At 37.5% G+C, this 21,788-nt stretch overlaps 1 protein-coding gene across 1 annotated transcript in view; it reads left to right on the forward strand.

Annotated features, from left to right (window-relative positions):
- The window catches only part of LOC144440420 (coiled-coil domain-containing protein 191-like), a 125,151-nt gene extending 106,456 nt beyond the window's left edge, over positions 1 to 18,695 (forward strand). The window contains exon 8 of the mRNA XM_078129792.1: positions 18,560 to 18,695. Within this exon, the coding sequence (XP_077985918.1) occupies positions 18,560 to 18,695 (136 nt within the window). The remainder of the gene's footprint in view (positions 1 to 18,559) is intronic.
- The last annotated feature ends 3,093 nt before the right edge of the window (positions 18,696 to 21,788 follow it).

Here is a 21,788-nt window from a genome sequence, read left to right on the forward strand (position 1 = left end):
ATTGACTAGATGGGGGTATTTCAGTCAACTATTGACTAGATGGTGGTATTTCAGTCAACTATTGACTAGATGGGGGTATTTCAGTCAACTATCGACTAGATGGGGGTATTTCAGTCAACTATTGACTAGATGGGGGTTTTTCAGTCAACTATTGACTAGATGGGGTATTTCAGTGAACTATTGACTAGATGGGGTATATCAGTCAACTATTGACTAGATGGGGGTATTTCAGTCAACTATTGACTAGATGGGGTATTTCAGTCAACTATCGACTAGATGGGGGTATTTCAGTGAACTATTGACTAGATGGGGTATTTCAGTCAACTATTGACTAGATGGTGGTATTTCAGTGAACTATCGACTAGATGGGGGTATTTCAGTCAACTATTGACTAGATGGGAGTATTTCAGTCAACTATTGACTAGATGGGGGTATTTCAGTGAACTATTGACTAGATGGGGGTATTTCAGTGAACTATTGACTAGATGGGGTATATCAGTCAACTATTGACTAGATGGGGGTATTTCAGTCAACTATTGACTAGATGGGGTATTTCAGTCAACTATCGACTAGATGGGGGTATTTCAGTGAACTATTGACTAGATGGGGTATTTCAGTCAACTATTGACTAGATGGGGGTATTTCAGTCAACTATTGACTAGATGGGGGTATTTCAGTCAACTATTGACTAGATGGTGGTATTTCAGTCAACTATTGACTAGATGGGGGTATTTCAGTCAACTATCGACTAGATGGGGGTATTTCAGTCAACTATTGACTAGATGGGGGTTTTTCAGTCAACTATTGACTAGATGGGGTATTTCAGTGAACTATTGACTAGATGGGGTATATCAGTCAACTATTGACTAGATGGGGGTATTTCAGTCAACTATTGACTAGATGGGGTATTTCAGTCAACTATCGACTAGATGGGGGTATTTCAGTGAACTATTGACTAGATGGGGTATTTCAGTCAACTATTGACTAGATGGTGGTATTTCAGTGAACTATCGACTAGATGGGGGTATTTCAGTCAACTATTGACTAGATGGGAGTATTTCAGTCAACTATTGACTAGATGGGGGTATTTCAGTGAACTATTGACTAGATGGGGGTATTTCAGTGAACTATTGACTAGATGGGGGTATTTCAGTCAACTATTGACTAGATGGGGGTATTTCAGTCAACTATTGACTAGATGGGGGTATTTCAGTGAAATATTGACTAGATGGGGGTATTTTAGTGAACTATTGAATAGATGGGGGTATTTCAGTCAACTATTGACTAGATGGGGGTATTTCAGTCAACTATTGACTAGTTAGGGGTATTTCAGTGAACTATTGACTAGATGGGGGTATTTCAGTGAAATATTGACTAGATGGGGGTATTTTAGTGAACTATTGACTAGATGGGGGTATTTCAGTCAACTATTGACTAGATGGGGGTATTTCAGTGAACTATTGACTAGATGGGGGTATTTCAGTGAACTATTGACTAGATGGGGGTATTTCAGTCAACTATTGACTAGATGGGGGTATTTCAGTCAACTATTGACTAGATGGGGGTATTTCAGTCAACTATTGACTAGATGGGGGTATTTCAGTTAACTATTGACTAGATGGAGGTATTTCAGTCAACTATTGACTAGATGGGGGTATATCAGTGAACTATTGACTAGATGGGGGTATTTCAGTCAACTATTGACTAGATGTAGGTATTTCAGTGAACTATTGACTAGATGGGGGTATTTCAGTCAACTATTGACTAGATGGGGGTATTTCAGTCAACTATTGACTAGATGGGGGTATTTCAGTCAACTATTGACTAGATGGGGATATTTCAGTGAACTATTGACTAGATGGGGGTATTTCAGTGAACTATTGACTGGATAGGGGTATATCAGTGAACTATTGACTAGATGGGGGTATTTCAGTCAACTATTGACTAGATGGGGGTATTTCAGTCAACTATTGATTAGATGGGGGTATTTCAGTGAACTATTGACTAGATGGGGGTATTTCAGTCAACTATTGACTAGATGGGGGTATTTCAGTCAACTATTGACTAGATGGGGGTATTTCAGTCAACTATTGACTAGATGGGGGTATTTCAGTCAACTATTGACTAGATGGGGTATTTCAGTCAACTATCGACTAGATGGGGGTATTTCAGTGAACTATTGACTAGATGGGGTATTTCAGTCAACTATTGACTAGATGGTGGTATTTCAGTGAACTATCGACTAGATGGGGTATTTCAGTCAACTATTGACTAGATGGGGGTATTTCAGTCAACTATTGACTAGATGGAGGTATTTCAGTGAACTATTGACTAGATGGGGGTATTTCAGTCAACTATCGACTAGATGGGGGTATTTCAGTCAACTATTGACTAGATGGGGGTATTTCAGTGAACTATTGACTAGATAGGGGTATATCAGTGAACTATTGACTAGATGGGGTATTTCAGTGAACTATTGACTAGATGGGGATATTTCAGTGAACTATTGACTAGATGGGGGTATTTCAGTGAACTATTGACTAGATGGGGTTATTTCAGTCAACTATTGACTAGATGGGGATATTTCAGTGAACTATTGACTAGATGGGGGTATTTCAGTGAACTATTGACTAGATAGGGGTATATCAGTGAACTATTGACTAGATGGGGGTATTTCAGTCAACTATTGACTAGATGGGGGTATTTCAGTCAACTATTGACTAGATGGGGGTATTTCAGTCAACTATTGACTAGATGGGGGTATTTCAGTGAACTATTGACTAGATGGGGGTATTTCAGTCAACTATTGACTAGATGGGGGTATTTCAGTCAACTATTGACTAGATGGGGATATTTCAGTGAACTATTGACTAGATGGGGGTATTTCAGTCAACTATTGACTAGATAGGGGTATATCAGTGAACTATTGACTAGATGGGGGTATTTCAGTCAACTATTGACTAGATGGGGGTATTTCAGTCAACTATTGATTAGATGGGGGTATTTCAGTGAACTATTGACTAGATGGGGGTATTTCAGTCAACTATTGACTAGATGGGGGTATTTCAGTCAACTATTGACTAGATGGGGGTATTTCAGTCAACTATTGACTAGATGGGGGTATTTCAGTCAACTATTGACTAGATGGGGGTATTTCAGTCAACTATTGACTAGATGGGGGTATTTCAGTCAACTATTGACTAGATGGGGTATTTCAGTCAACTATTGACTACATGGGGGTATTTCAGTCAACTATTGACTAGATGGTGGTATTTCAGTCAACTATTGACTAGATGGGGGTATTTCAGTCAACTATCGACTAGATGGGGGTATTTCAGTCAACTATTGACTAGATGGGGGTTTTTCAGTCAACTATTGACTAGATGGGGTATTTCAGTGAACTATTGACTAGATGGGGTATATCAGTCAACTATTGACTAGATGGGGGTATTTCAGTCAACTATTGACTAGATGGGGTATTTCAGTCAACTATCGACTAGATGGGGGTATTTCAGTGAACTATTGACTAGATGGGGTATTTCAGTCAACTATTGACTAGATGGGGGTATTTCAGTCAACTATTGACTAGATGGGGGTATTTCAGTCAACTATTGACTAGATGGTGGTATTTCAGTCAACTATTGACTAGATGGGGGTATTTCAGTCAACTATCGACTAGATGGGGGTATTTCAGTCAACTATTGACTAGATGGGGGTTTTTCAGTCAACTATTGACTAGATGGGGTATTTCAGTGAACTATTGACTAGATGGGGTATATCAGTCAACTATTGACTAGATGGGGGTATTTCAGTCAACTATTGACTAGATGGGGTATTTCAGTCAACTATCGACTAGATGGGGGTATTTCAGTGAACTATTGACTAGATGGGGTATTTCAGTCAACTATTGACTAGATGGTGGTATTTCAGTGAACTATCGACTAGATGGGGGTATTTCAGTCAACTATTGACTAGATGGGAGTATTTCAGTCAACTATTGACTAGATGGGGGTATTTCAGTGAACTATTGACTAGATGGGGGTATTTCAGTGAACTATTGACTAGATGGGGTATATCAGTCAACTATTGACTAGATGGGGGTATTTCAGTCAACTATTGACTAGATGGGGTATTTCAGTCAACTATCGACTAGATGGGGGTATTTCAGTGAACTATTGACTAGATGGGGTATTTCAGTCAACTATTGACTAGATGGGGGTATTTCAGTCAACTATTGACTAGATGGGGGTATTTCAGTCAACTATTGACTAGATGGTGGTATTTCAGTCAACTATTGACTAGATGGGGGTATTTCAGTCAACTATCGACTAGATGGGGGTATTTCAGTCAACTATTGACTAGATGGGGGTTTTTCAGTCAACTATTGACTAGATGGGGTATTTCAGTGAACTATTGACTAGATGGGGTATATCAGTCAACTATTGACTAGATGGGGGTATTTCAGTCAACTATTGACTAGATGGGGTATTTCAGTCAACTATCGACTAGATGGGGGTATTTCAGTGAACTATTGACTAGATGGGGTATTTCAGTCAACTATTGACTAGATGGTGGTATTTCAGTGAACTATCGACTAGATGGGGGTATTTCAGTCAACTATTGACTAGATGGGAGTATTTCAGTCAACTATTGACTAGATGGGGGTATTTCAGTGAACTATTGACTAGATGGGGGTATTTCAGTGAACTATTGACTAGATGGGGGTATTTCAGTCAACTATTGACTAGATGGGGGTATTTCAGTCAACTATTGACTAGATGGGGGTATTTCAGTGAAATATTGACTAGATGGGGGTATTTTAGTGAACTATTGAATAGATGGGGGTATTTCAGTCAACTATTGACTAGATGGGGGTATTTCAGTCAACTATTGACTAGTTAGGGGTATTTCAGTGAACTATTGACTAGATGGGGGTATTTCAGTGAAATATTGACTAGATGGGGGTATTTTAGTGAACTATTGACTAGATGGGGGTATTTCAGTCAACTATTGACTAGATGGGGGTATTTCAGTGAACTATTGACTAGATGGGGGTATTTCAGTGAACTATTGACTAGATGGGGGTATTTCAGTCAACTATTGACTAGATGGGGGTATTTCAGTCAACTATTGACTAGATGGGGGTATTTCAGTCAACTATTGACTAGATGGGGGTATTTCAGTTAACTATTGACTAGATGGAGGTATTTCAGTCAACTATTGACTAGATGGGGGTATATCAGTGAACTATTGACTAGATGGGGGTATTTCAGTCAACTATTGACTAGATGTAGGTATTTCAGTGAACTATTGACTAGATGGGGGTATTTCAGTCAACTATTGACTAGATGGGGGTATTTCAGTCAACTATTGACTAGATGGGGGTATTTCAGTCAACTATTGACTAGATGGGGATATTTCAGTGAACTATTGACTAGATGGGGGTATTTCAGTGAACTATTGACTGGATAGGGGTATATCAGTGAACTATTGACTAGATGGGGGTATTTCAGTCAACTATTGACTAGATGGGGGTATTTCAGTCAACTATTGATTAGATGGGGGTATTTCAGTGAACTATTGACTAGATGGGGGTATTTCAGTCAACTATTGACTAGATGGGGGTATTTCAGTCAACTATTGACTAGATGGGGGTATTTCAGTCAACTATTGACTAGATGGGGGTATTTCAGTCAACTATTGACTAGATGGGGTATTTCAGTCAACTATCGACTAGATGGGGGTATTTCAGTGAACTATTGACTAGATGGGGTATTTCAGTCAACTATTGACTAGATGGTGGTATTTCAGTGAACTATCGACTAGATGGGGTATTTCAGTCAACTATTGACTAGATGGGGGTATTTCAGTCAACTATTGACTAGATGGAGGTATTTCAGTGAACTATTGACTAGATGGGGGTATTTCAGTCAACTATCGACTAGATGGGGGTATTTCAGTCAACTATTGACTAGATGGGGGTATTTCAGTGAACTATTGACTAGATAGGGGTATATCAGTGAACTATTGACTAGATGGGGTATTTCAGTGAACTATTGACTAGATGGGGATATTTCAGTGAACTATTGACTAGATGGGGGTATTTCAGTGAACTATTGACTAGATGGGGTTATTTCAGTCAACTATTGACTAGATGGGGATATTTCAGTGAACTATTGACTAGATGGGGGTATTTCAGTGAACTATTGACTAGATAGGGGTATATCAGTGAACTATTGACTAGATGGGGGTATTTCAGTCAACTATTGACTAGATGGGGGTATTTCAGTCAACTATTGACTAGATGGGGGTATTTCAGTCAACTATTGACTAGATGGGGGTATTTCAGTGAACTATTGACTAGATGGGGGTATTTCAGTCAACTATTGACTAGATGGGGGTATTTCAGTCAACTATTGACTAGATGGGGATATTTCAGTGAACTATTGACTAGATGGGGGTATTTCAGTCAACTATTGACTAGATAGGGGTATATCAGTGAACTATTGACTAGATGGGGGTATTTCAGTCAACTATTGACTAGATGGGGGTATTTCAGTCAACTATTGATTAGATGGGGGTATTTCAGTGAACTATTGACTAGATGGGGGTATTTCAGTCAACTATTGACTAGATGGGGGTATTTCAGTCAACTATTGACTAGATGGGGGTATTTCAGTCAACTATTGACTAGATGGGGGTATTTCAGTCAACTATTGACTAGATGGGGGTATTTCAGTCAACTATTGACTAGATGGGGGTATTTCAGTCAACTATTGACTAGATGGGGTATTTCAGTCAACTATTGACTACATGGGGGTATTTCAGTCAACTATTGACTAGATGGTGGTATTTCAGTCAACTATTGACTAGATGGGGGTATTTCAGTCAACTATCGACTAGATGGGGGTATTTCAGTCAACTATTGACTAGATGGGGGTTTTTCAGTCAACTATTGACTAGATGGGGTATTTCAGTGAACTATTGACTAGATGGGGTATATCAGTCAACTATTGACTAGATGGGGGTATTTCAGTCAACTATTGACTAGATGGGGTATTTCAGTCAACTATCGACTAGATGGGGGTATTTCAGTGAACTATTGACTAGATGGGGTATTTCAGTCAACTATTGACTAGATGGGGGTATTTCAGTCAACTATTGACTAGATGGGGGTATTTCAGTCAACTATTGACTAGATGGTGGTATTTCAGTCAACTATTGACTAGATGGGGGTATTTCAGTCAACTATCGACTAGATGGGGGTATTTCAGTCAACTATTGACTAGATGGGGGTTTTTCAGTCAACTATTGACTAGATGGGGTATAGTGAAATATTGACTAGATGGGGGTATTTTAGTGAACTATTGACTAGATGGGGGTATTTCAGTGAAATATTGACTAGATGGGGGTATTTTAGTGAACTATTGAATAGATGGGGGTATTTCAGTCAACTATTGACTAGATGGGGGTATTTCAGTCAACTATTGACTAGTTAGGGGTATTTCAGTGAACTATTGACTAGATGGGGGTATTTCAGTGAAATATTGACTAGATGGGGGTATTTTAGTGAACTATTGACTAGATGGGGGTATTTCAGTCAACTATTGACTAGATGGGGGTATTTCAGTGAACTATTGACTAGATGGGGGTATTTCAGTGAACTATTGACTAGATGGGGGTATTTCAGTCAACTATTGACTAGATGGGGGTATTTCAGTCAACTATTGACTAGATGGGGGTATTTCAGTCAACTATTGACAAGATGGGGGTATTTCAGTGAACTATTGACTAGATGGGGGTATTTCAGTGAACTATTGACTAGATGGGGTATTTCAGTGAACTATTGACTAGATGGGGGTATTTCAGTGAACTATTGACTAGATGGGGTATTTCAGTCAACTATTGACTAGATGGGGGTATTTTAGTGAACTATTGACTAGATGGGGATATTTCAGTGAACTATTGACTAGATGGGGGTATTTCAGTCAACTATTGACTAGATGGGGGTATTTCAGTCAACTATTGACTAGATGGTGGTATTTCAGTCAACTATTGACTAGATGGGGGTATTTCAGTCAACTATTGACTAGATGGGGGTATTTCAGTCAACTCTTGACTAGATGGGGGTATTTCATTGAAGTATTGACTAGATGGGGGTATTTTAGTGAAATATTGACTAGATGGGGGTATTTCAGTCAACTATTGACTAGATGGGGGTATTTCAGTGAAATATTGACTAGATGGGGGTATTTCAGTCAACTATTGACTAGATGAGGGTATTTCAGTGAACCATTGACTAGATGGAGGTATTTCAGTGAACTATTGACTAGATGGAGGTATTTCAGTCAACTATTGACTAGATGTAGGTATTTCAGTCAACTATTGACTAGATGGGGGTATTTCAGTCAACCATTGACTAGATGGGGATATTTCAGTGAACTATTGACTAGATGGGGGTATTTCAGTGAACTATTGACTAGATGGGGTATTTCAGTCAACCATTGACTAGATGGGGATATTTCAGTCAACTATTGACTAGATGGGGGTATATCAGTCAACCATTGACTAGATGGGGATATTTCAGTCAACTATTGACTAGATGGGGATATTTCAGTCAACTATTGACTAGATGGGGATATTTCAGTCAACTATTGACTAGATGGGGGTATTTCAGTCAACCATTGACTAGATGGGGATATTTCAGTCAACTATTGACTAGATGGGGGTATTTCAGTGAACTATTGACTAGATGGGGATATTTCAGTGAACTATTGACTAGATGGGGTATATCAGTGAACTATTGACTAGATGGGGGTATATCAGTGAACTATTGACTAGATAGGGTATTTCAGTGAACTATCGACTAGATGGGGGTATATCAGTGAACTATTGACTAGATGGGGGTATTTCAGTCAACTATTGACTAGATGGGGTATTTCAGTGAACTATTGACTAGATGGGGGTATTTCAGTCAACTATTGACTAGATGGGGGTATTTCAGTTAACTATTGACTAGATGGAGGTATTTCAGTCAACTATTGACTAGATGGGGGTATATCAGTGAACTATTGACTAGATGGGGGTATTTCAGTCAACTATTGACTAGATGTAGGTATTTCAGTCAACTATTGACTAGATGGGGGTATTTCAGTCAACCATTGACTAGATGGGGATATTTCAGTGAACTATTGACTAGATGGGGGTATATCAGTGAACTATTGACTAGATAGGGTATTTCAGTGAACTATCGACTAGATGGGGGTATATCAGTGAACTATTGACTAGATGGGGGTATATCAGTCAACTATTGACTAGATGGGGTATTTCAGTGAACTATTGACTAGATGGGGGTATTTCAGTGAACTATTGACTAGATGGGGGTATTTCAGTCAACTATTGACTAGATGGAGGTATTTCAGTCAACTATTGACTAGATGGGGGTATTTCAGTCAACTATTGACTAGATGGGGGTATTTCAGTCAACTATTGACTAGTTAGGGGTATTTCAGTGAACTATTGACTAGATGGGGGTATTTCAGTGAAATATTGACTAGATGGGGGTATTTTAGTGAACTATTGACTAGATGGGGGTATTTCAGTCAACTATTGACTAGATGGGGGTATTTCAGTCAACTATTGACTAGATGGGGGTATTTCAGTGAACTATTGACTAGATGGGGGTATTTCAGTCAACTATTGACTAGATGGGGGTATTTCAGTCAACTATTGACTAGATGGGGGTATTTCAGTCAACTATTGACAAGATGGGGGTATTTCAGTGAACTATTGACTAGATGGGGGTATTTCAGTGAACTATTGACTAGATGGGATATTTCAGTGTACTATTGACTAGATGGGGGTATTTCAGTGAACTATTGACTAGATGGGGTATTTCAGTCAACTATTGACTAGATGGGGGTATTTTAGTGAACTATTGACTAGATGGGGGTATTTCAGTCAACTATTGACTAGATGGGGGTATATCAGTCAACTATTGACTAGATGGGGGTATTTCAGTCAACTCTTGACTAGATGGGGGTATTTCATTGAAGTATTGACTAGATGGGGGTATTTTAGTGAAATATTGACTAGATGGGGGTATTTCAGTCAACTATTGACTAGATGGGGGTATTTCAGTGAAATATTGACTAGATGGGGGTATTTCAGTCAACTATTGACTAGATGGGGGTATTTCAGTGAACCATTGACTAGATGGAGGTATTTCAGTGAACTATTGACTAGATGGAGGTATTTCAGTCAACTATTGACTAGATGTAGGTATTTCAGTCAACTATTGACTAGATGGGGGTATTTCAGTCAACCATTGACTAGATGGGGATATTTCAGTCAACTATTGACTAGATGGGGGTATTTCAGTGAACTATTGACTAGATGGGGTATTTCAGTCAACCATTGACTAGATGGGGATATTTCAGTCAACTATTGACTAGATGGGGGTATATCAGTCAACCATTGACTAGATGGGGATATTTCAGTCAACTATTGACTAGATGGGGATATTTCAGTCAACTATTGACTAGATGGGGATATTTCAGTCAACTATTGACTAGATGGGGGTATTTCAGTCAACCATTGACTAGATGGGGATATTTCAGTCAACTATTGACTAGATGGGGGTATTTCAGTCAACTATTGACTAGATGGGGATATTTCAGTCAACTATTGACTAGATGGGGGTATATCAGTCAACCATTGACTAGATGGGGATATTTCAGTCAACTATTGACTAGATGGGGATATTTCAGTCAACTATTGACTAGATGGGGATATTTCAGTCAACTATTGACTAGATGGGGGTATTTCAGTCAACCATTGACTAGATGGGGATATTTCAGTCAACTATTGACTAGATGGGGGTATTTCAGTCAACTATTGACTAGATGGGGATATTTCAGTGAACTATTGACTAGATGGGGTATATCAGTGAACTATTGACTAGATGGGGGTTTATCAGTGAACTATTGACTAGATAGGGTATTTCAGTCAACTATTGACTAGATGGGGGTATTTCAGTCAACTATTGACTAGATGGGGGTATTTCAGTGAAATATTGACTAGATGGGGGTATTTTAGTGAACTATTGAATAGATGGGGGTATTTCAGTCAACTATTGACTAGATGGGGGTATTTCAGTCAACTATTGACTAGTTAGGGGTATTTCAGTGAACTATTGACTAGATGGGGGTATTTCAGTGAAATATTGACTAGATGGGGGTATTTTAGTGAACTATTGACTAGATGGGGGTATTTCAGTCAACTATTGACTAGATGGGGGTATTTCAGTGAACTATTGACTAGATGGGGGTATTTCAGTGAACTATTGACTAGATGGGGGTATTTCAGTCAACTATTGACTAGATGGGGGTATTTCAGTCAACTATTGACTAGATGGGGGTATTTCAGTCAACTATTGACAAGATGGGGGTATTTCAGTGAACTATTGACTAGATGGGGGTATTTCAGTGAACTATTGACTAGATGGGGTATTTCAGTGAACTATTGACTAGATGGGGGTATTTCAGTGAACTATTGACTAGATGGGGTATTTCAGTCAACTATTGACTAGATGGGGGTATTTTAGTGAACTATTGACTAGATGGGGATATTTCAGTGAACTATTGACTAGATGGGGGTATTTCAGTCAACTATTGACTAGATGGGGGTATTTCAGTCAACTATTGACTAGATGGTGGTATTTCAGTCAACTATTGACTAGATGGGGGTATTTCAGTCAACTATTGACTAGATGGGGGTATTTCAGTCAACTCTTGACTAGATGGGGGTATTTCATTGAAGTATTGACTAGATGGGGGTATTTTAGTGAAATATTGACTAGATGGGGGTATTTCAGTCAACTATTGACTAGATGGGGGTATTTCAGTGAAATATTGACTAGATGGGGGTATTTCAGTCAACTATTGACTAGATGAGGGTATTTCAGTGAACCATTGACTAGATGGAGGTATTTCAGTGAACTATTGACTAGATGGAGGTATTTCAGTCAACTATTGACTAGATGTAGGTATTTCAGTCAACTATTGACTAGATGGGGGTATTTCAGTCAACCATTGACTAGATGGGGATATTTCAGTGAACTATTGACTAGATGGGGGTATTTCAGTGAACTATTGACTAGATGGGGTATTTCAGTCAACCATTGACTAGATGGGGATATTTCAGTCAACTATTGACTAGATGGGGGTATATCAGTCAACCATTGACTAGATGGGGATATTTCAGTCAACTATTGACTAGATGGGGATATTTCAGTCAACTATTGACTAGATGGGGATATTTCAGTCAACTATTGACTAGATGGGGGTATTTCAGTCAACCATTGACTAGATGGGGATATTTCAGTCAACTATTGACTAGATGGGGGTATTTCAGTGAACTATTGACTAGATGGGGATATTTCAGTGAACTATTGACTAGATGGGGTATATCAGTGAACTATTGACTAGATGGGGGTATATCAGTGAACTATTGACTAGATAGGGTATTTCAGTGAACTATCGACTAGATGGGGGTATATCAGTGAACTATTGACTAGATGGGGGTATTTCAGTCAACTATTGACTAGATGGGGTATTTCAGTGAACTATTGACTAGATGGGGGTATTTCAGTCAACTATTGACTAGATGGGGGTATTTCAGTTAACTATTGACTAGATGGAGGTATTTCAGTCAACTATTGACTAGATGGGGGTATATCAGTGAACTATTGACTAGATGGGGGTATTTCAGTCAACTATTGACTAGATGTAGGTATTTCAGTCAACTATTGACTAGATGGGGGTATTTCAGTCAACCATTGACTAGATGGGGATATTTCAGTGAACTATTGACTAGATGGGGGTATATCAGTGAACTATTGACTAGATAGGGTATTTCAGTGAACTATCGACTAGATGGGGGTATATCAGTGAACTATTGACTAGATGGGGGTATATCAGTCAACTATTGACTAGATGGGGTATTTCAGTGAACTATTGACTAGATGGGGGTATTTCAGTGAACTATTGACTAGATGGGGGTATTTCAGTCAACTATTGACTAGATGGAGGTATTTCAGTCAACTATTGACTAGATGGGGGTATTTCAGTCAACTATTGACTAGATGGGGGTATTTCAGTCAACTATTGACTAGTTAGGGGTATTTCAGTGAACTATTGACTAGATGGGGGTATTTCAGTGAAATATTGACTAGATGGGGGTATTTTAGTGAACTATTGACTAGATGGGGGTATTTCAGTCAACTATTGACTAGATGGGGGTATTTCAGTCAACTATTGACTAGATGGGGGTATTTCAGTGAACTATTGACTAGATGGGGGTATTTCAGTCAACTATTGACTAGATGGGGGTATTTCAGTCAACTATTGACTAGATGGGGGTATTTCAGTCAACTATTGACAAGATGGGGGTATTTCAGTGAACTATTGACTAGATGGGGGTATTTCAGTGAACTATTGACTAGATGGGATATTTCAGTGTACTATTGACTAGATGGGGGTATTTCAGTGAACTATTGACTAGATGGGGTATTTCAGTCAACTATTGACTAGATGGGGGTATTTTAGTGAACTATTGACTAGATGGGGGTATTTCAGTCAACTATTGACTAGATGGGGGTATATCAGTCAACTATTGACTAGATGGGGGTATTTCAGTCAACTCTTGACTAGATGGGGGTATTTCATTGAAGTATTGACTAGATGGGGGTATTTTAGTGAAATATTGACTAGATGGGGGTATTTCAGTCAACTATTGACTAGATGGGGGTATTTCAGTGAAATATTGACTAGATGGGGGTATTTCAGTCAACTATTGACTAGATGGGGGTATTTCAGTGAACCATTGACTAGATGGAGGTATTTCAGTGAACTATTGACTAGATGGAGGTATTTCAGTCAACTATTGACTAGATGTAGGTATTTCAGTCAACTATTGACTAGATGGGGGTATTTCAGTCAACCATTGACTAGATGGGGATATTTCAGTCAACTATTGACTAGATGGGGGTATTTCAGTGAACTATTGACTAGATGGGGTATTTCAGTCAACCATTGACTAGATGGGGATATTTCAGTCAACTATTGACTAGATGGGGGTATATCAGTCAACCATTGACTAGATGGGGATATTTCAGTCAACTATTGACTAGATGGGGATATTTCAGTCAACTATTGACTAGATGGGGATATTTCAGTCAACTATTGACTAGATGGGGGTATTTCAGTCAACCATTGACTAGATGGGGATATTTCAGTCAACTATTGACTAGATGGGGGTATTTCAGTCAACTATTGACTAGATGGGGATATTTCAGTGAACTATTGACTAGATGGGGTATATCAGTGAACTATTGACTAGATGGGGGTTTATCAGTGAACTATTGACTAGATAGGGTATTTCAGTGAACTATCGACTAGATGGGGGTATATCAGTGAACTATTGACTAGATGGGGGTATTTCAGTCAACTATTGACTAGATGGGGTATTTCAGTGAACTATTGACTAGATGGGGGTATTTCAGTCAACTATTGACTAGATGGGGGTATTTCAGTTAACTATTGACTAGATGGAGGTATTTCAGTCAACTATTGACTAGATGGGGGTATATCAGTGAACTATTGACTAGATGGGGGTATTTCAGTCAACTATTGACTAGATGTAGGTATTTCAGTCAACTATTGACTAGATGGGGGTATTTCAGTCAACCATTGACTAGATGGGGATATTTCAGTGAACTATTGACTAGATGGGGGTATTTCAGTCAACCATTGACTAGATGGGGTATTTCAGTCAACCATTGACTAGATGGGGATATTTCAGTCAACTATTGACTAGATGGGGGTATATCAGTCAACCATTGACTAGATGGGGATATTTCAGTCAACTATTGACTAGATGGGGATATTTCAGTCAACTATTGACTAGATGGGGATATTTCAGTCAACTATTGACTAGATGGGGGTATTTCAGTCAACCATTGACTAGATGGGGATATTTCAGTCAACTATTGACTAGATGGGGGTATTTCAGTCAACTATACTAGATGGGGATATTTCAGTCAACTATTGACTAGATGGGGGTATTTCAGTGAACTATTGACTAGATGGGGATATTTCAGTGAACTATTGACTAGATGGGGTATATCAGTGAACTATTGACTAGATGGGGGTATATCAGTGAACTATTGACTAGATAGGGTATTTCAGTGAACTATCGACTAGATGGGGGTATATCAGTGAACTATTGACTAGATGGGGTATTTCAGTCAACTATTGACTAGATGGGGTATTTCAGTGAACCATTGACTAGATGGGGGTATTTCAGTGAACTATTGACTAGATAGGGGTATTTCAGTGAACTATTGACTAGATGGGGGTATTTCAGTGAACTATTGACTACATGGGGGTATTTCAGTGAACTATTGACTAGATGGGGGTATTTCAGTGAACTATTGACTAGATGGGGGTATTTCAGTCAACTATTGACTAGATGGGGGTATTTCAGTCAACTATTGACTAGATGGGGTATTTCAGTCAACTATTGACTAGATGGGGGTATTTCAGTCAACTATTGACTAGATGGGGGTATTTCAGTCAACTATTGACTAGATGGGGGTATTTCAGTCAACTATTGACTAGATGGGGGTATTTCAGTCAACTATTGACTAGATGGGGGTATTTCAGTGAACTATTGACTAGATGGGGGTATTTCAGTCAACTATTGACTAGATGGGGGTATTTCAGTGAACTATTGACTAGATGGGGGTATTTCAGTGAACTAGATGGGGGTATTTCAGTCAACTATTGACTAGATGGGGTATTTCAGTCAACTATTGACTAGATGTGGGTATTTCAGTCAACTATTGACTAGATGGGGTATTTCAGTCAACTATTGACTAGATGGGGGTATTTCAGTCAACGATTGACTAGATGTGGGTATATCAGTGAACTATTGACTAGATGGGGGTATTTCAGTCAACTATTGACTAGATGGGGTATTTCAGTGAACTATTGACTAGATGGGGGTATTTCAGTCAACTATTGACTAGATGGGGGTATTTCAGTTAACTATTGACTAGATGGAGGTATTTCAGTCAACTATTGACTAGATGGGGGTATATCAGTGAACTATTGACTAGATGGGGGTATTTCAGTCAACTATTGACTAGATGTAGGTATTTCAGTCAACTATTGACTAGATGGGGGTATTTCAGTCAACCATTGACTAGATGGGGATATTTCAGTGAACTATTGACTAGATTGGGGTATTTCAGTGAACTATTGACTAGATGGGGTATTTCAGTCAACCATTGACTAGATGGGGATATTTCAGTCAACTATTGACTAGATGGGGGTATATCAGTCAACCATTGACTAGATGGGGATATTTCAGTCAACTATTGACTAGATGGGGATATTTCAGTCAACTCTTGACTAGATGGGGATATTTCAGTCAACTATTGACTAGATGGGGGTATTTCAGTCAACCATTGACTAGATGGGGATATTTCAGTCAACTATTGACTAGATGGGGGTATTTCAGTCAACTATACTAGATGGGGATATTTCAGTCAACTATTGACTAGATGGGGGTATTTCAGTGAACTATTGACTAGATGGGGATATTTCAGTGAACTATTGACTAGATGGGGTATATCAGTGAACTATTGACTAGATGGGGGTATATCAGTGAACTATTGACTAGATAGGGTATTTCAGTGAACTATCGACTAGATGGGGGTATATCAGTGAACTATTGACTAGATGGGGGTATTTCAGTCAACTATTGACTAGATGGGGTATTTCAGTGAACTATTGACTAGATGGGGGTATTTCAGTCAACTATTGACTAGATGGGGGTATTTCAGTTAACTATTGACTAGATGGAGGTATTTCAGTCAACTATTGACTAGATGGGGGTATATCAGTGAACTATTGACTAGATGGGGGTATTTCAGTCAACTATTGACTAGATGGGGGTATTTCAGTCAACTATACTAGATGGGGATATTTCAGTCAACTATTGACTAGATGGGGGTATTTCAGTGAACTATTGACTAGATGGGGATATTTCAGTGAACTATTGACTAGATGGGGTATATCAGTGAACTATTGACTAGATGGGGGTATATCAGTGAACTATTGACTAGATAGGGTATTTCAGTGAACTATCGACTAGATGGGGGTATATCAGTGAACTATTGACTAGATGGGGGTATATCAGTCAACTATTGACTAGATGGGGTATTTCAGTGAACTATTGAGTAGATGGGGGTATTTCAGTCAACTATTGACTAGATGGGGGTATTTCAGTTAACTATTGACTAGATGGAGGTATTTCAGTCAACTATTGACTAGATGGGGGTATATCAGTGAACTATTGACTAGATGGGGGTATTTCAGTCAACTATTGACTAGATGGGGGTATTTCAGTGAACTATTGACTAGATGGGGATATTTCAGTCAACTATTGACTAGATGGGGGTATTTCAGTCAACTATACTAGATGGGGATATTTCAGTCAACTATTGACTAGATGGGGGTATTTCAGTGAACTATTGACTAGATGGGGATATTTCAGTGAACTATTGACTAGATGGGGTATATCAGTGAACTATTGACTAGATGGGGGTATATCAGTGAACTATTGACTAGATAGGGTATTTCAGTGAACTATCGACTAGATGGGGGTATATCAGTGAACTATTGACTAGATGGGGGTATTTCAGTCAACTATTGACTAGATGGGGTATTTCAGTGAACTATTGACTAGATGGGGGTATTTCAGTCAACTATTGACTAGATGGGGGTATTTCAGTTAACTATTGACTAGATGGAGGTATTTCAGTCAACTATTGACTAGATGGGGGTATATCAGTGAACTATTGACTAGATGGGGGTATTTCAGTCAACTATTGACTAGATAGGGTATTTCAGTGAACTATCGACTAGATGGGGGTATATCAGTGAACTATTGACTAGATGGGGGTATATCAGTCAACTATTGACTAGATGGGGTATTTCAGTGAACTATTGACTAGATGGGGGTATTTCAGTCAACTATTGACTAGATGGGGGTATTTCAGTTAACTATTGACTAGATGGAGGTATTTCAGTCAACTATTGACTAGATGGGGGTATATCAGTGAACTATTGACTAGATGGGGGTATTTCAGTCAACTATTGACTAGATGGGGGTATTTCAGTGAACTATTGACTAGATGGGGGTATTTCAGTGAACTATTGACTAGATGGGGATATTTCAGTCAACTATTGACTAGATGGAGGTATTTCAGTCAACTATTGACTAGATGGGGGTATTTCAGTCAACTATTGACTAGATGGGGGTATTTCAGTGAACTATTGACGAGATGGAGGTATATCAGTCAACTATTTATTAATAAAAAGTTAGACTATTATAGACAACCTTCTACCTCGTAGTAATCTGAGTTAATAGACCAAACCTTTGATATTCCGAATACTTTAAATTCTAAATTATATCAAATCATTCTTTTCAGTCGGATAGTGAAGACTGCATTCTATGCTTGGATGGGCTACCCAAAGATGATTAAATTAGAGAAAGAAAAACAGAAAAGAAGAGAAGAATTGAGAAAGAAAGTACAAGCTATATTACCAGACTTTGGTATGACATAGTACATTACTATCAGACTTTGATATGACATAGTACATAACTATCAGACTTTAGTATGACATAGTACATAACTATCAGACTTTGATATGACATAGTACATTACTATCAGACTTTGATATGACATAGTACATAACTATCAGACTTTGATATGACATAGTACATAACTATCAGACTTTGATATGACATAGTACATAACTATCAGACTTTGATATGACATAGTACTTTACTATCAGACTTTGATATGACATAGTACTTTACTATCAGACTTTAGTATGACATAGTACATAACTATCAGACTTTGATATGACATAGTACATAACTATCAGACTTTGATATGACAGTACATAACTATCAGACTTTGATATGACATAGTACATAACTATCAGACTTTGATATGACATAGTACATAACTATCAGACTTTGATATGACATAGTACATAACTATCAGACTTTGATATGACAGTACATAACTATCAGACTTTGATATGACATAGTACATAACTATCAGACTTTGATATGACATAGTACTTTACTATCAGACTTTGATATGACATAGTACTTTACTATCAGACTTTAGTATGACATAGTACATAACTATCAGACTTTGATATGACATAGTACATAACTATCAGACTTTGATATGACAGTACATTACTATCAGACTTTAGTATGACATAGTACATTACTATCAGACTTTGATATGACATAGTACATAACTATCAGACTTTGATATGACATAGTACATTAGTATCAGACTTTGATATGACATAGTACATTACTATCAGACTTTGATATGACATAGTACATTACTATCAGACTTTGATATGACATAGTACATAACTATCAGACTTTGATATGACATTACACATTAGTATCAGACTTTGATATGACATAGTACATAACTATCAGACTTTGATATGACAGTACATAACTATCAGACTTTGATATGACATAGTACATAACTATCAGACTTTGATATGACATAGTACTTTACTATCAGACTTTGATATGACATAGTACTTTACTATCAGACTTTAGTATGACATAGTACATAACTATCAGACTTTGATATGACATAGTACATAACTATCAGACTTTGATATGACAGTACATTACTATCAGACTTTAGTATGACATAGTACATTACTATCAGACTTTGATATGACATAGTACATAACTATCAGACTTTGATATGACATAGTACATTACTATCAGACTTTGATATGACATAGTACATAACTATCAGACTTTGATATGACATAGTACATAAGTATCAGACTTTGATATGACACAGTACTTTACTATCAGACTTTAGTATGACATAGTACATTACTATCAGACTTTGATATGACAGTACATAACTATCAGACTTTAGTATGACATAGTACATTACTATCAGACTTTGATATGACATAGTACATTACTATCAGACTTTGATATGACATAGTACATAACTATCAGACTTTGATATGACATAGTACATAAGTATCAGACTTTGATATGACACAGTACTTTACTATCAGACTTTAGTATGACATAGTACATTACTATCAGACTTTGATATGACAGTACATAACTATCAGACTTTAGTATGACATAGTACATTACTATCAGACTTTGATATGACATAGTACATTACTATCAGACTTTGATATGACATAGTACATAACTATCAGACTTTGATATGACATTACACATTAGTATCAGACTTTGATATGACAGTACTTTACTATCAGACTTTAGTATGACATAGTACATTACTATCAGACTTTGATATGACAGTACATTACTATCAGACTTTGATATGACAGTACTTTACTATCAGACTTTAGTATGACATAGTACATTACTATCAGACTTTGATATGACAGTACATTACTATCAGACTTTGATATGACAGTACATTACTATCAGACTTTGATATGACATAGTACTTTACTATCAGACTTTGATATGACATAGTACTTTACTATCAGACTTTAGTATGACATAGTACTTTACTATCAGACTTTGATATGACAGTACATTACTATCAGACTTTGATATGACATAGTACTTTACTATCAGACTTTGATATGACAGTACATTACTATCAGACTTTGGTATGACATAGTACATAACTATCAGACTTTGATATGACAGTACATAACTATCAGACTTTGATATGACATAGTACATTACTATCAGACTTTGATATGACATAGTACATAACTATCAGACTTTGATATGACATAGTACATTACTATCAGACTTTGATATGACAGTACATTACTATCAGACTTTAGTATGACATAGTACTTTACTATCAGACTTTGATATGACAGTACATTACTATCAGACTTTGATATGACATAGTACATTACTATCAGACTTTGATATGACATAGTACATTACTATCAGACTTTGATATGACAGTACATTACTATCAGACTTTGATATGACATAGTACATTACTATCAGACTTTGATATGACATAGTACATTACTATCAGACTTTGATATGACATAGTACATAACTATCAGACTTTAGTATGACATAGTACATTACTATCAGACTTTGATATGACATAGTACATTACTATCAGACTTTGATATGACATAGTACATTACTATCAGACTTTGATATGACATAGTACATTACTATCAGACTTTGATATGACATAGTACATAACTATCAGACTTTAGTATGACATAGTACATAACTATCAGACTTTAGTATGACAGTACATTACTATCAGACTTTGATATGACATAGTACATTACTATCAGACTTTGGTATGACATAGTACTTTACTATCAGACTTTAGTATGACATAGTACATAACTATCAGACTTTGATATGACATAGTACATAACTATCAGACTTTAGTATGACATAGTACATTACTATCAGACTTTAGTATGACATAGTACATTACTATCAGACTTTGATATGACATAGTACATTACTATCAGACTTTGGTATGACATAGTACATTACTATCAGACTTTGATATGACATAGTACATTACTATCAGACTTTAGTATGACATAGTACATTACTATCAGACTTTGATATGACAGTACATTACTATCAGACTTTGATATGACAGTACA

This window comes from Glandiceps talaboti, chromosome 9, assembly GCF_964340395.1.
Source record: "Glandiceps talaboti chromosome 9, keGlaTala1.1, whole genome shotgun sequence".
NCBI classification, from domain to species: Eukaryota; Metazoa; Hemichordata; class Enteropneusta; family Spengelidae; genus Glandiceps; species Glandiceps talaboti.